This window comes from Triplophysa dalaica, chromosome 17 (genome assembly GCF_015846415.1).
Source record: "Triplophysa dalaica isolate WHDGS20190420 chromosome 17, ASM1584641v1, whole genome shotgun sequence".
Lineage (NCBI taxonomy): Eukaryota > Metazoa > Chordata > Actinopteri > Cypriniformes > Nemacheilidae > Triplophysa > Triplophysa dalaica.
Window position 1 is genome coordinate 14,337,512 of NC_079558.1, and position 16,572 is coordinate 14,354,083.

The window sequence follows — 16,572 nt, forward strand, 5'->3', positions numbered from 1 at the left end:
TCTTCTCATTCTGTCAGTCTATCATATTATTGTTTTGTAAGTTTTTTTGTCACTTTGTCACTCCTAAGTGCTGATTTAGTTGAAATTCACAGACACTACACAGAAATGGCCACAATACATCTAGGAATTCCGATTAAATTAAAATTTTGAATGGTCTCTTAATTTTTCCTGTGGTTGTACATTACAGTATTTAAGCTGGAAGTTTAATTTAAAATATTTTTATTTTAATGCCGGTTTTAGATCAAAATAACGCATTACAAATGCAATATAAAGTTATGATATGAAATGAAATAAAATTAGCATATTGCAAAGCTGTGAAGGGGGCATGGTACATGTCTGGGAAAGTGACCCTACAACCCCATAACGGTTAACCTTTAACTTCTAACACTGCTGCTACCGCTTGTGTCTGCGTATGAGTCTCTGTGTCGTCTCTCTCCCTCCCTCTCTCTTCCCGTCCCTCAGTTTCAGCAGGCTCTTCAGCTCTTCCTCCAGCATGACGCCAAAAAAGCCAGACGCACCGGTTAACCTAAAGTACAACGCGCCGACCTCACACGTGGTTCCGTCTGTGAAAAAGAGAAGCAGTACTCTTGCTCAGCTGCCTAGCGACAAATCCAAAGCCTTTGATTTCCTCAATGAGGAGTGAGTGTATTTCTACCCCATCTGTCATTAAGATATTCAGTCCTTTACCCTACTTGTCTGTTTACTCGTTTTTGTTCTTTCTGTCCGTGTCATGTTCAGGGCTGAGGTTGAGCCGGTTGTGTCACGTAGGGAGCAGAAGAGAGCTCAGTACAGGCAGGTGAAGGCTCATGTGGAGAAGGAGGATGGCAGGATACAGGCTTGCGGATGGAGTTTACCTCCAAAACACAAGGTTACATTTCAGACACGAGAGCTAACAACTCTGTACAACCAAATTCCATAAAGCAACATTTTTGCCATACCCAACTGGGACATATAACAAGATATGTTGATGTTTGCTTTTTAATTCGGTTAAAGTCACAGGTCCAAGATCCCCTTTTATTTACTATTATTTTACTGTCGGTAAGGATAGAAAAATGGCACCGTAAGCTTGTATTACACCTGGTTATCACACAGCGTTAAAGCAACATTAGATAACTTTTGCTTATGGTTCCCCCATGTGGTTGATAAGTGTCGTAAATACTGACGCTGACTGTATAAGCTTCCCTGTGGGCAGGGCAATACATGTGAATTTGTTGACTAAGCAGAAATCGCTGTAACATCATGTCACTTCATAAACTGTACATGTATTAATGCACTCTTTTGGTTCCCAGGAGGTATACTACTGGGCTATCCTTAGAGCTTAAACTAGATTTTGAGTTAGCAGCTAGTTGTTAGCCGTTAGCGGATAGCGTGCTTGCTACATAACAGCTAATGTGCTTAATTGTGCAAAAAAAGCACATTTGCAGTCACCGAAAATAATTTTCTGTAGTTATATTTTCAGAAAGACACTGCTTTATGTAATAGGTGCAAACACTAACATGCACTGAACTTGCTATGGGAATAGTTTCTAGCATAGTAACTAAAGATACTGATAACATTAGTCTACGTGCATGAACTAAGGAATCTGCATCTTTTGACCATGCAACATTTATTGTGGTTTGCTAGTCATTCTTTACAAGCATAACACTACATTTGTGACGAGGCACGATCATGCTATGTAAGCTATTGAAATACCTGGCAACATTACATCACCTTACGGTTATAAATTGTGAACAATTAACGTTAGTGCGCCAATAAACAACCTGAGCTCAGACTAATAACAAATAAACTCAAAAGTATAGGATGATTTCAAATCCAGTAGCAGGAAGGCTAGGTCTCCATCCGTTTTGCAACCCGTTGCCTCTTGCAGCTCGCACCACTGAGTGTAAGTCCGTAAGATATTGATTTGTGTTCGGGCTCGTGTCCAATCACACTCTCTCTTTTCCTCTTTGTTGTTTTTTTGCTCTCCCTGCCATGGTGCTGGTTTGGAGACTTTGGTTGAACTAGATCACCCAGGCTACAAGTAAAACGTGACTTATGCCGTAAAGCAGGTGATGGGCGGGGCCAGGGGCGTAGCAAGCTTTTCAAAAGTGCGGGGGATGGATGTGTTTTGTTTGTTAACAATGAAAACGTTGAACGTAATGACAGAAAGGTACAAAAGGTATAACATACAAGATATAAAAAGCTTCCCATTTAAATGTGTGATACTAGTAAAGTATAAAAACACATTCGGAACACACAAAAATAAGTCAAAACGCTGTTGTGAAAATACACAACAGTAGACTTGCTAATGAATCAGAAATACTTTAATAATCCCAGGGGGGAAAGACAGTGGAAAGCTTGATAGTGACATGGGTCATAGTTCTTCAACAGGTACAATCAAACATAATAGGTAAGTATCCACAAAAGTATTCAGTTAAACAAAAAAAAGCAATGTTCAAAATATCAAAATCAATAAACCCATAAATACACTGCTTAACACGGACAATTTGTCCCTCCTCCTCGTCAATTCCCTGCCTTCTTCATCACAGTTACTTTATACATTGCATGCCACATAAATAACCGAATTTAGCTATTTCTGAACAATATCCCAATTTGCAATTAGCATTAGTCTAAAAACTAAATATAATTCAGAAAACACTCGACATATCAACAAAACATAAACAGAACATCTCCCCAAACACCTATCAAGGTTATTTAAAAACCTCGAAAGCATAAGCACTCATTCAAAGTCGCTGGAAAAGGAAGACATAAATAACCATTACCGTTCCCGCCTCCTCAGCACGAGCTAACCGATAAATCGAACACACCAAGAGAGGCGGGACTTAAGGCAGAACAGCCAATCACCATCCGGTCACACTCAAAGCCGGTGTTCTGTTTGAGTGGGAGGGGAGAGGAAACAGCCGCATCGAGCGCAGACACAGAGCGGCAAGAGAAACGCTGGAGCGACTGCTGTAAGGCGTTTTTACAAAACTGCTGAAAAACTGCAAAAAAAGTGCGGGTGTTTAACCCTTTCACCGGGAAAAGTGTGGGAACACCCACATCCCCCACGGTTGCGACGCCCCTGGGCGGGGCTTGTGAACCTACAGGCACAACAAAATTACAAGTGTGGTTGCCAATGAACATATTTCTTCAAGATATCTTCCTTTGTGTTTTGCGAAAGAAAGAAAGTCATACAGGCTTGAAATGACAAGAGGCTGAATACATAATGACAAACATTTCATTTCGGGGTTGAACTATCGCTTAAATAGTTTATAAAGTGTGGTCCATTGCTAAAGCAGCCCTATTTTGTTTTAAAAGGTTGCCAATGGTGGACAAGCAGATAATAAGATCAAAAATTTGCCAGTGCCCGTCTACCTCCGACCTTTAGATGAAAAAGATGCTTCCATGAAGGTGAGAAAACTTTCGCTTCGATTCAGAGATCCTGCATTGTAGTGTTCTGACATCGGTCTTTGTCTGGTAGCTGTGGTGCGCTGCTGGAGTGAATCTGTCGGGCGGTAAGACGCGCGACGGGGGTTCCATCGTGGGAGCGAGTGTGTTTTATAAAGATGTGTCTGGAGGAGAGAGCCACCCCCTCAACCCCAGAAAGAAGAAAGGCTCTCAGAGCAGCCTAGACAGACTGGAGCAGGAGCTCAATGTAAGAAACCTCAGTCCCGTGTGTGAATTAATGACTTCTAATTCATTGTTTAACGTGTGATTTTAGAGATACATCTGTACTGGTAATGGTGTCACTATTGTTCAGCCATAATTTTACTGTACTGTACCTGAAAAGCCAGTGTAGTTAAAGACACTTCCTGTGTCCAAAATCACTTACGTCAATCATATTTTCAATCATAAAATTTTATCTTAAATTAACTAATGCCATTAGACTTCCATTTTATATAAGCATCGAGTTTCAGATTCAGTATATGACATTAAGTGTGTGTTCAGGAGCAGGAAAAGGAACTCAGGCATCAGGATGAATTCTCCAGCTTGGTGTGGATCTGCACCACCACACACGCCACCTCTAAGATCGTAGTCATCGACGCCAACCAGCCCGGAAACATTCTGGAGAACTTCTTCATCTGCAACTCTCACGTGCTTTGTATCGCCAGCGTGCCAGGTCAGAGATGTTATCATATTTGGAAAGATGCACTATAAAGTATAGATATTTGCAGAAACACTTTGGATCGTAAAATAAGTTTTTTGTGTCTCAATACTAGGTGCTCGTGAGACAGACTACCCTGCTGGAGAGGAGGTGTCTGCAGACACTGAGGTCGGTCGGGGTGAAGAGGCTTCAAAAGTCAACTGTACTACCAACTGTAGCTCCATTAGCTTTGATGGAGGTCTGGATAGCGTCGCAGTAGTGAGCTGCTCTGAAGAAGGTCCTGTGGCTATCCCTCAAACTGTCTGCACAAACTCAATTGGATCACCAGACTCGGGTAACACAACCACTGTCCACATCTCCATCCCAACAGCACTAATGCATATTATTATTGCTGTAGTGTTCACAATAATAGGATTTTTATAGGTCATATCATAAATGTGTTACCAAAGTATGGTGTATCATAGTAGACCACAAGTCTCAAACTCATTTCATATCAAATTCAAATCCTATGTGTTAGATTAACTTGCACAACATGTTGCCTTCAGACCCTTGCAGACAAGATGCAGTGACAGCAGCAGAAGAAGCTCTGGAGGCCACAGAGAGCAGCAGCAGCACACCTGCTGATGAGAGCCAGCCCGGGATCTACACAGAACATGTGTTTACTGACCCACTCGGGGTGCAGAGCAATAGAGACACACCGTCCAACTACACACAGAGGTCACTTGCTACTCTAAAGTTTCTTATTGACCGGAGCATTTCATGATCAGGGCCCGTATTCTTAAAGCCGCTACGTAGCAGTCTTAGCTTAAAATTTATTCAGTACCAATCTTAGAGCAACTTTGAGCAAGGAAAAGACAAAAAAAATATTTTAGTGAAGAGGCGGGGCTGACCCTGTTGCTATGTATGACACAGTCTTTTAAAGAGGAAAAAAAGATTGTTCATTTGAAATTGCAGATAATTTTTTCTGTTTTACTGCACTCACGCACGCTCGAACAATATATATATATATATATATACATATTCTTTATTTTTTCCATGCTGTTAATGTCAACGTATTTGATGGGAAATTCACAATGGCACAATACCTTTCTGTCTGTGCTGTAATTTTTTGTGTGATCACGTTAGAAGGTTGTGACAGAACCAAATCATCTCTGCTGCATAGCTGCATTTCTCCAGTTGCCAAATATGTTAATGTTGTGATTACTTCTAATTCTGCCGCTTTGGTATTTCTTCGCTGTCCTGGAGATGTTAGCATGTCTCTAAAAGGATCGGTCACAAACATGAACCCTGCACGATCTAATGTGTTGTGTCTTATTAACTCACTGTCATTCAATTTAATTAAATTTTATAGCTCTTTTACAATTTGCATCGCATCAAAGCAGCTGTTCAAGAAAACGTCTTGGTTACGTATGTAACCTCAGTTCCCTGATGGAGGGAACGAGACGTTGTGTCGAGAACGACAGATGGGGTTCGCCCTTGAGAACCAATCAACTCTGACTACTATAGAAAAGGCCAATGAAATTTGGCGAATGCAATTTGCATGCCGGGCTCCGCCCCCGGAAATCCGGTATAAAAGGAGGCCGGCGTGCAGCATTCACTTACCTTTGTTCTGAAGAGCCTGAGACCTCTCAAACTGCAGCAGAATACGATACGTGTTTGTGGCATAAGGGACACAACGTCTCGTTCCCTCCATCAGGGAACTGAGGTTACATACGTAACCAAGACGTTCCCTTTCTGTCGGTCTCTCGACGTTGTGTCGAGAACGACAGATGGGGTTGCCTATGGAAAACGCCACAACGCTGTATCGCGTCACAATCTCTAGCGAAGCGACGGTAACAAGCCTGGGCATGTCATCTCGAAGCTTTCGTGAGACTGTAACCTTCCAGTGTGGTGGTCGGGGGGTTCCAGAGCTTTCTTGGAGAAAGATGGGTACAGCCCTGACCGGTAACTTTCACGGACGGGGCCTTAGCTCTCTATAGGCGAGAGGCCGTCCAGATCAGTTTACACTGGGTAAGCGCGACTCTTAATCAGGGAAGCGCTACAGAGGCCACCTCCTACCCGTGGGGAGGAATATGGTGGATATAGGTATGGTCTCGTCCTTGGAGGAGAACGCATGGAACGTGCGGACTGAGTAGTTAACCGCGAGGTGGAGGCCCACCTGGGGAAGCTCATGGGTTACCAGGAGTGGGAACCATTCTCATGAGGATACATCAGACGGAACAGCCCACGGAGGGGGTGTTACAAACGTCCGGTAGCACTAGGTCCGGTTAGAGCTATCTGTGATAGCTCACATGGTATCCCGGCCTAAGGGGGAAGGCTGCTCTACCCAGCCAGCCCCCAGGGGGTGCTTGTTTGGTGATGGATGGAATGCCTATTCTTAACCAGTGTCTGGGTAAGAAGGGAGGCTGGTGAGGTACCAGTTTCTTAGCGATGTGTTCGGGTAAGAAGAAAAGGTAAATAGCACACTGACCCAACCTGTTAGAGGGTGGAAAGGTGCTTTCGCAGGCATACGCCCCCCCGGATGCCAGTCCTACATGTCGCCACGCAGGACGTGGGCTGACACCGGGTTTACGCGAAGGTTGTTAACCCTTGCGAAGGTGTTTGGGCATAGCCCAACCCGCAGCTCTACAGATGTCTGCTAGAGAGGCGCTTCTACCAGTGTCCAGGAGGTGGCTAAACTCCGTGTGGAGTGAGCCCTCACTGCCAATGGGCATGGGAGATTCTGAGATCGGAATGCCGTCGTAACGGCGTCCACGACCCAGTGCGCCAGCCTCTGTTTGGAGACAGCCTTCCCCTTCTGCTGTCCTCCAACAGACACGGAGCTGGTCAGAGCTTCAGAGCTCTGCGTGTGGTCCAGTACGTACTGGACACAACACTAGTCGGGTTGGGTCTTCCTCCCCTATGGGGAGCGCCTGCAAGTTCACCACTTGGCCCCGGAGGGAGTAGTGGGAACTTCTTGGGCACGCATCCGGGCCTGGGTCTCAAGATAACGTGAGAGTTTCCAGGGCCGAGTTTAAGGCAATCCAGGGACACGGAGGATGCTCGGTGGTCCCCTACCCTCTTGAAGGAAGTGAGCGCCGTCAGGAGGGCCGTCTTACTCTATGAGGAAGATCGGAACCTCCGAGGGGCTCTTTGGGGGGCCCTGAGGCTCCCCAGGACCACTTAGGGTCCCAAGAGGGTATGGAGCGGAGATGAGGCGGATTCCGCCCTCTCGCTGCTTAGGAACCTGGTGACCAGGTCGTGTTGCCCTAGAAACTTTCCACCGACTGAGTCGTGATGAGTGGCAATAGCGACTACATACACTTTCAGTGTGGAAGGGAGATGTTAGTCTCCAGTCTCGTGAGAAGGGGAACACAATCCTGATCAAGCACCTCAGTGGGTCTTTCTCGTTGAGAAAGACACCAGGACGAGAAGAGGCACCGTCTAGAGGCGTGTAACCGCCTAGTAGATGGGGCCCTAGCCTGGGTGATGGTCTCAGCCGTATAGGGGGAGTAGCCATCTTAGGATCTTCTCGTCCCGTCTAGAGACCAGACATGGGTGTTCCAGAGGTCTGATCTGGAATGCCAGAACGTGTCCTTCCCCTGAGAGAGCAGGTCCTCTGTCAGGGGAATGGTTCAGGGGGAGTCGCTGTCCAGAGCATCGGCTCTGAGGCCAAGTGCGGTTAGACCGGTGTGGTGTAACCAATAACACTTGGTGCTCCTGCTCCCTGACCTTGCACAGAGTCTGTACAAGAAGGCTCCTGGGGGGGGGAAGGTGTGCTTCCGCCCATCCCGCGGCCAGCTGTGCGCAAGGATATCCGTGCCGAGGGCAGGGACTATCAAGCGGGCAAATGGTGGTGTTACGGGAGGTGAACAGGTTTTACCTGGGCCTACCCGAACAGCCTCCAAATGAGCTGGACTGCACGGGGGTGGAGTCGCCACTATCCACGAGGCATAAACTGGCGAGAAAGCACGTCGGCTGTCTAGTTCAGTTTGCCCGGGGTGTGTGGCCTGCAGGGAACGAGTCACCTGTTGACTCCACCGGAGGAGGCGTCGAGCAAGTTGTGTTTAGCTGCTGTGTGGGAACGCCACCCTGACGATCTGTATTCGCTACAGCTATAGTGTTGTCCTCGGAACAGCACGTGCATGTCTCGCACGAGAGGCCGTAGCCTGCTCAGTGCAAGTAGCATAGCCCACAACTCTTGGCAATTGATATGCCAGCGCAGGCGGGGGTTCGTCCAACACCCCACCTGCGTGCCCGTTGCACACTACACCGCACCCCTGCAGGGAGACTTCAGTCGTCACCACGACCTGCCTCATAACCTGCTCAGAGGGACCTGAGTCCGTCGAAAAAGTCATAAAGACTAGGGGTTATGGTGCGTCGGCAGCAGGGCGGCATCACCATGCGCCTGCTGCCGGTGTGCCACGCTCTCCTCGGAACTCGACTCTGAAACCAGTGTTGGAGCGGTGTCATGTGCATCAACTCGAGGGGTATTAACCCGCGAGGACGCCATGTGTCCCAGGAGCCTCTGAATTGTTTCAGGGGGACCGCTGTCTGCCTAAAATGTTCATTTCAGACAGTTCAGCACTGGTTGGGCACAACTGCGGACAGGTGTGCCGACATGGTGACAGAGTTGAGTTCCATACCGAGAAAGAGGATGCTCTGCACTGGGGAGAGCTTGCCCCTCTCTTGGTTGACCTGGAGTCCCAATCGACCTAGGTACCGGAGCACCAGGTCCCTTTGTGTACATAACAGATCTCGCGAGTGTGCCAAGATAGGCCAGTCGCTGAGATAGTTTAGTACCCGCTCGCCTTCCTCTTCTCAGGGAGAAAGGGCGGTCAGGGACAGACCGAAAGGGAGGACTCTGTACTGATATGCCCGCCTCTCGCACGCGAACCGTGGGAACGGCCGGTGTCGAGGAGGATCGAGACATGAAAGTAAGCGTCCTTCAGGTCGATTGCCACGAACCAATCCTGACACCTCATAGATGTCAGGACGCGCCTCTGTGTGAGCACCCTGAATGGCAGCTTGTGAAGGTGCTCTGTTCAGGGTACGCAGCCTTTGGGGGCAACCCGCCGTCTTTCTTGGGAACGATGAAATGCGGGTGGTGACCCACTGAACATCTTGGTTTTGAGGGACGAACTCGATGCTTGTTTTGCCAGAAGGGTGGTGACCTCTACCCGAAGTACGGATGCGTCCCTGCCTCTGACAGAGGGAGAGATGATGCCCCGAAACTTGGGTGAGTCTCTGGCGAACTGGATCGAGTAACCAAGACGGACCGCCCTCATTAGCCAGCGAGACAGTGTGGGCAGCTCTCGAGCTCCCAGGGACTGTGACAGGGTGACCAAGGGGACGGTCTGCTTCATCATTCCCACGGGGGGTGGTTCGTCGGCTGGCGGAGCTAACCATGTCGTGGGGAGTCCCCGGAGGGAAGGTTTGCTCCGCCTACTTACCTGCCTGGCGGGACAACGGCACGCACTGTCGGTTTGAGAGTGGTGACGGCTGTCGTATGTGTACGACCTCACGCCTCGCCAGGGTCTGAGGTCGGTTCGCCGAGCACAGTCCAGTGGAGTGTGCGATCGGCTGCAAGTAAACCCGGGGAGAACAGAAAACTCAGTGAGTAAGTGGGCGCCAAGCCCTAACAAGGGCCCGGCTTTGGTGACGAGGCAGGAGTCGTCCCGTACCGACCGATCAGAGCCGTGGCTGTGAAGGTTCGGGCCCGATGTTGTTCTCCCTGGGGTCTTCCCGTCAGTGTCCCTTCTCGCGAGGAGGTTGCTGACGGGGTGGAGGTTTCCCCCTCGACCTCTGCTTCCGGGTTGCCGCCTGTGGGGGCACAGGAACCGGAGCCGATGTCGAAAGGGTCCTGGGTTGCAGGGAAGTAGACGTCACGTGAGATCTCGGAGGCCTGTAGGCGGCCGAGTCGCGGCGTGAAAAAAATGTGGTTAATTGCCACTGTCTGCTTCGCCGTCAAAAAACTGCTGAGCGCAGTCCTCGACGGTGTTACCAACAACCCACCCTGCGAGATGAGTGCATCAAGAAAGCGGACTTCCTTGCTGTCACTCTTCTGCACAAGGTATAGCCGGGGGATCTCGACGCAGTCCTTGGCTGCCTCACCATCGAGGGAAGTAAGGGAGCCAGAGCTGGTTTCACTGGAACGGTCCGTGAGTGGAGCGTTCAAAGTTTTACACAGCTCCTCATGCACCTCCGGGAAAAACATGGCACCCGGGGTGGGCGCGGTTTGCACCGCGCACCGACCCCGGGAACAACGTATCCCCGGGTTAGCACGGATGACATCACTTCTGCTTCCTCCTGAACTCGACCGCTGGGGGTGGAGTTTGGATTCGGCAGAGTCGGATGCCAGTCTCCCTCCGATGCTGCGAGCGACATCTCATCTACGTCACACATCGTTTCCGAGTGTGTGCGTGAGGATCCGGACGGTATGCCACCGCCGGTTGGGGAACGTTCAGAAGAGCGAATCGGGGTGTGATCGGCCCGTGAGCACTTGGCTGGCGGGTTTACGTTCGCAGAGTTCCCCATATCACTAACGCTGCTAACGTGGGTGGTCATCGGGGCCGTAGCCACAGATGTCACAGCCCGGGTAGCAGACGAAATGGTGGCTGGTTCCCGTAGGAAGACAGCCACCCGTGACCGCAACTTCTGAATGACAATCTGCCCGCAGTGCAGGCAGATGTGTCAACGAACGCTGCTTCAGTGTGCTGGACGCCCAGACACCTAATGCAGCGATCGTGTCCATCCCCCTCCTCGATGAGGGTGCCGCACCCAAGAGAACAGCGGGACATGCCGCGCTGGAGAATGCTCAGTCAGTCCTGAAAAGGACTTTTAGAAAAAATCTCTAACACCTCCGGAACCGCCGAGACGCCCAGGGGAAGGTCGCTGCAGGAAGGGACGATCCGCTGTAACACGTCGTAGCACCAGCGTGTAGTTGTAGAGGATTGAATCCTGAGTTGTACTCATGAGCGATGGCTCTGAAGAACAAAAGGTAAGTGAATGCTGCATGCCGGCCTCCTTTTATACCGGATTTCCGGGGGCGGAGCCCGGCATGCAAATTGCATTCGCCAAATTTCATTGGCCTTTTCTATAGTAGTCAGAGTTGATTGGTTCTCAAGGGCGAACCCCATCTGTCGTTCCCGACACAACGTCGAGAGACCGACAGAAAGGGAACTAAAACCAAGACAAACTAAAGTTGAACACACAAAAAACAATAAAAAAAAATCTGATAAACCTTAAAAGTAATACGGAAATTGTCATGCATCGCAACACATTTCTTCTCACTTTTCGTGTGTCGTCCATTTTCTCTGCTGCTAAAAATGTTCTTAAGTCTCTTAAAAGTCCTCCTCGCAACTCCTTACAATTTTGGACATTAAGAGCTCTTTAAAGGGTTAAGATGCTTTATGAATTACTTTTTTCTTTACTAGGATCTTTTCTGTAATTCTAAGGGGAAACGCCCACATTTCTGAGAATGTTTGTGAATACGGGCCCTGTTGTGTTTTATTTTGCTGCTGTCCTTCTTAAACTCCATGAATCTCCATATTTCATGATATTTATGTTTTGCCATAAATCATTATTAGTCACCTTTTGTTTTTCACTGGGGTTTGCAAATATCTAACCAATAAAAAGTGCTTGTCAACTTTGACCACGCAGTGTTTTATCATTTAAAAAGTAGTGTTATTTCCATTTCCTGAAAAACAGCGAATTTGGACATATGAGGTTCGAAAGGACGGCGACAATATGTAATATTGTTAAGAAAAAAAAGAAAGAAAAGTTTGTTTTAAAGTCTAAAATCATTGGTCCATGTTGATGTAGGGAGAGTGATCTGGTGAAGGATGGCGTGACTTCAGTGCCTGATGAACAGGACCTCATGAGAGAGGAAGCCAGCAAGATGAGCAGCGTGCTTCCCACCATGTGGCTGGGGGCTCAGAATGGCTGGTGAGTGGCCTTTTAAATTCCTAGTCAATATTTTTCAATTCATCTGATTCAACTTTTTTGATTAAAACTGGACCAGTCTACCTTTTTATGTATCCCAATTAAAGGTCCAGTGTGTAGTTTTTTGCAGGATCTATTGACAGAAATGCTATATAATATACTTAACTAAGTCTGCAGAGGTGTATGAAAACGTTACAAAATGAAGTGTTTTGATTTTATAACCTTAGAATGAACTATTTCTATTTACATACACAGCGGGTTGGCATGGAATCCACAATGTTGTTTCTACAGTAGCCCTAAATGGACAAATTTCTCTACAGAGCGTGTTTCGGAAATACATTATCTCCTTCGGCAAAGAATCGAAAACGTGACGATATCTTAGTTCTGTGTCAGCCACCTAAGTTGTGCTTCGAAAGAGAGGGGGCAGAAGTGGAGTGAGACGTTGGTTAAAATTCCCAACCTCACCTCTAGATGCCGCTAAAATCTCAACATTGCTCCTTTAATGTTTCTAACTGCAAATATATTTCCAAAAATATTGAATCATAGATATTGCTCTTGTCTAGAGTTAAACTTGCTTAAAAGCTATAGTTATGTCTTTTATTTGATTAACTTTTTATAAAAATCCTTATCCACTAGAAGGGTTATGGAAAAGCCATGGAAATTCACTGGTCAAGTAAGTGATTATGTGTGATTCGTATGCTATGTTGCAGTGTGTACGTGCACTCTTGTGTGGCACAGTGGAAGAAATGTCTTCACTCCATCAAGCTTAAGGATTCTATTCTTGGGATTGTGTAAGTGCACAAGCAGCATTTTGCATATATTTACACAATTTACTAAATTAATAAATTCCTTTTTCATGAATGCTTATCTCTGTTTCGTTTTCTCCTGCAAAGTCATGTGAAAGGACGTGTTCTGGTAGCCTTGGCTGATGGCACGCTCGCCATCTTCCACAGAGGTGTTGGTAAGAGTAGTCTTCATTGTAAACATTAAGGGAATTTCCATTCATTCCCAAGTAAAACCATTTACAATCAACATGAAATGCTTCATACTACAAAAACAATGCAGGCCATACACACTGTAGCAGAAAGTGCTTTTATAATAACAGATATTTGTGATGTCACAGATGGCGAGTGGGATTTGACAAACTACCACCTGTTGGATCTGGGACGGCCACACCACTCCATCCGCTGTATGACTGTAGTGCATGACAAGGTCTGGTGCGGCTACAGGAACAAGATCTTTGTGGTTCAGCCCAAAGCAATGAAGATAGAGGTAAATGTTCATAGTGACAGCTGTTTTTAAATAAAATAGTAAGCAGTTCACAATGAAGTTAACTACTGTAACTAAAATGTTTTTTAAACGTTGGTGTCTTTGGGTATTTTATCTTCCATGTTGTTATGTCCCAATTCTCATATGTAGAAATCCTTTGATGCCCACCCTCGTAAGGAGAGCCAGGTGAGACAGCTGGCGTGGGATGGAGATGGCATCTGGGTATCTATCCGTCTGGACTCCACCCTCAGACTTTTCCATGCCCACACATTTCAGCATCTGCAGGATGTGGACATTGAGCCTTATGTCAGCAAGATGCTCGGTGAGGACTCCCGCCTTCACTGTGTTGATATTAATTCACGAACTGCATTTCACATTCATGTATCTGTATTTGCTACAGGCACCGGTAAGCTGGGCTTCTCTTTTGTGAGGATCACAGCACTGATGGTGTCAAGTAACCGATTGTGGGTCGGAACGGGAAATGGTGTCATCATCTCCATCCCCATATCAGAATGTGTGTGAATCATGTGACACTCTCAGTGTCTCTAATCACAGTGTCAGATATTTAATATTATTCATTACTTATTTAATAGCTACTCATTTTTACAATTCCCTCCAATTGTTGGATGAACTGATCCTTTTATGCTGTAATACTCGCAGCTTATAGCCTTTCTCTTTCCTGCGACAGCTTGCAAAGTTGCAGCAGGTTCGCAAAACCATCCTGGCAGCGCCATCCGTGTGTACGGCGATGAGAACAGTGATAAAGTCACCGCAGGCACCTTTGTGCCTTACTGCTCCATGGCACATGCCCAGCTCTGTTTCCATGGACACAGAGACGCAGTCAAGTTCTTCACTGCTGTCCCAGGTACAACACCATCTGAATTATTGACCATAAGCCTCCTGCTGTCAACATGCTAGACACAATAAGCAGCTTAGGTTTTACGTCGAGCCTTATGACTTCTATGACTGCTTGTATACTTTGTAACTTTCTTTTATATTTGGTGTGTGTTGCAGGGCAAGTGATCCCATCTGCAGGGTCAGGGGGTGAAACCGGCACCGACAAGTCTTCAGAGTCACCCACACCTGAGCTGACGAAGTCGGTCCTGGTCATGAGCGGAGGGGAAGGTTACATTGACTTCAGGATGGGTGAGACTCACACACATCATTGTGTTCGTGTCTTCATACTGCATAAAAGACTGCTGACATTTCCTTTCTTTCCTTTTTATAGGAGATGAAGGGGGAGAAACAGAGGATTTGAATGAACCCACATTAAAGCTGCAGCCCTTCCTTGCCAACGCTGAACGTAGTCACCTTATTGTGTGGCAGATTATGGTCAATGAGGAGTGACCTTCTTTTAACGTCTCAGTCTTTCAAACATCCAAAAGAAGCTCACTTTCCATCATAATCATGAACTTTATATTTTCAATTTTTCCCTTGTGCTCATGTTTTGCTTTAAGATATTTTAATCATCGGCCTGTAGGATGCTAATAATGTACATTATGGTTATCATTTCAATTATTTGTCTTCATTATAAGTGAATGTTACTGAAGATCTTTGCACAATCGCATTTGGTAATACAAGCTGCTCTGTTGTGACCTTGTTATCTTATGCAACTAGATGCTGACAACAAATAATATTGATGATGGACATTTTGGCAGGTTTTCAGTTTCAGTATTAAGAATGCACTAGCACAGGAGGAGCTAGAGGAGCTTTGTGTTCTGTGTAAATGAAACTGTTTGTTGATGGAAAGAAAAATGTGCACACACAAAGTGATTTCTCAACCGTAAATCACTCCTGTGAGCGTAGATGCAATATCCTTCATGTTCGGCAGACTTTTATATCTGTATGAATGTTACGCGGTTACCAAAGGATACAGTCAAATGTTTTGATAGCCCCTTTTATGACCTCTTGATTTAAAAGCGAAAGGTTTCGTCTAAATCATAGACACGTTTCAATCTGTTGTTATGCGATTCTACAACAACCATATTCCATTGTTAGAACCATCACTCTTTTGCTGTCTTTTTTCAACTAGAGCGGTTTTCAAAGGAAAGCAACTCCTTTGAGCTGTGTGTAGATAAGCATGCATAGACAAAAGGCTATTTTTATGACACTTTTGTACATTTGTCTTTTAGACTCTAATCTCTGATCGCAGGGCTCTGTCATCAGTCAGGCGCCATGCTGAATCTGCACTGTTCTGCTTGCATTTCGAACTGAGCTGCACTGAAGGGTCTGTGCTTTGTTCGCAGTTATTTCTTCCCTACAGGAGAGCAGAGATGACTTCATTTCGCAAACTAGCCATTTCAGTATTTATTTCTATGGCCGAGTTTGCAGTTCCGAATGTAACTTTGTACATTGATTATAAATATATATAAAATTATGTTTGTGAAATGTAGAGCGCTTGAGTTTTTAATGGGGATTGATGTATTGCAATTCACTTGTTGGAGGATGATGGGTGGATCTTTAATAACTGACTACAGAAATGTTCCTTAACTGGTCTATGCACTATTTTTTTACTTGAGATCAGGGGTGTGTGTGTTTTGTGAGTCGATGAGTGTGCACGCCTGCATTTTAAAACTGTATGCAACAGGTAGACAGCACTTTACCATAATCCCCAAATTGGTTTAGACACTTTCTGTGAGTTTTGTTATCATCGTTCTCACACTGTCTCTGTCAGATTGCCATGAAAGATCTTAGTCCTATACTTTTAAACAATCCATTAAACTGACAGTTTTGGTCAACTTGATGTGTTTCTACTATTATTGTTTATATTAAAGATATGTACAAGGTTACCTTTATTCAACAGTGATGCACTTCACTATACATTCATTATCTCATTTAATAAGAAACTAAAATAATGTTAAAACATCAAGTAAATCTTCACATCATGGTTTGTTTGGAACGTTACTAATCCAGCACACCTTTGAACTACATCCAGACTGAAGACCAACTTCATACATCCACAAATCACCATAAGACCATTTACTGTTATTGGTAAATGGTTGTTAGATGAAGTTAGTGCTGAGTAAGTCTCTGGCATCAATTATTTATAGATGCCAAAATTCATTAGTGTGGCTTATGTGTTCGAATACTTTTTGAGGTAACTGTTATAAAAATACTTCAAATACTTCAAAAAAAATTTACGCAAACGTTATTGGAAAGAAGCTTGTAAGAAGTTTTGTGACATTTCTCAAAATATCTTCTTTTGTGTTCTGCTGCAAAAAGAGTCGGTGTTGAACAACATGAGGGTGAATAAATGATGACAGATTTTTTTGTGGATGATGTATTCCTTTAATGTT

The 16,572-nt window shown here is 45.8% G+C and overlaps 1 protein-coding gene across 1 annotated transcript in view; it reads left to right on the forward strand.

Annotated features, from left to right (window-relative positions):
• Positions 1 to 16,019, forward strand: part of spag9b (sperm associated antigen 9b) — a 44,692-nt gene extending 28,673 nt beyond the window's left edge. Inside the window, 16 exon segments of the mRNA XM_056771088.1 lie at positions 463 to 639; positions 739 to 868; positions 3,298 to 3,390; positions 3,461 to 3,634; positions 3,928 to 4,099; positions 4,200 to 4,418; positions 4,630 to 4,801; positions 11,888 to 12,010; positions 12,718 to 12,798; positions 12,901 to 12,968; positions 13,131 to 13,279; positions 13,427 to 13,598; positions 13,677 to 13,790; positions 13,965 to 14,141; positions 14,291 to 14,422; positions 14,505 to 16,019. Coding sequence (XP_056627066.1) covers positions 463 to 639; positions 739 to 868; positions 3,298 to 3,390; positions 3,461 to 3,634; positions 3,928 to 4,099; positions 4,200 to 4,418; positions 4,630 to 4,801; positions 11,888 to 12,010; positions 12,718 to 12,798; positions 12,901 to 12,968; positions 13,131 to 13,279; positions 13,427 to 13,598; positions 13,677 to 13,790; positions 13,965 to 14,141; positions 14,291 to 14,422; positions 14,505 to 14,623 — 2,272 coding nt within the window. The 3' untranslated portion in view covers positions 14,624 to 16,019.
• Positions 16,020 to 16,572: the final 553 nt, after the last annotated feature.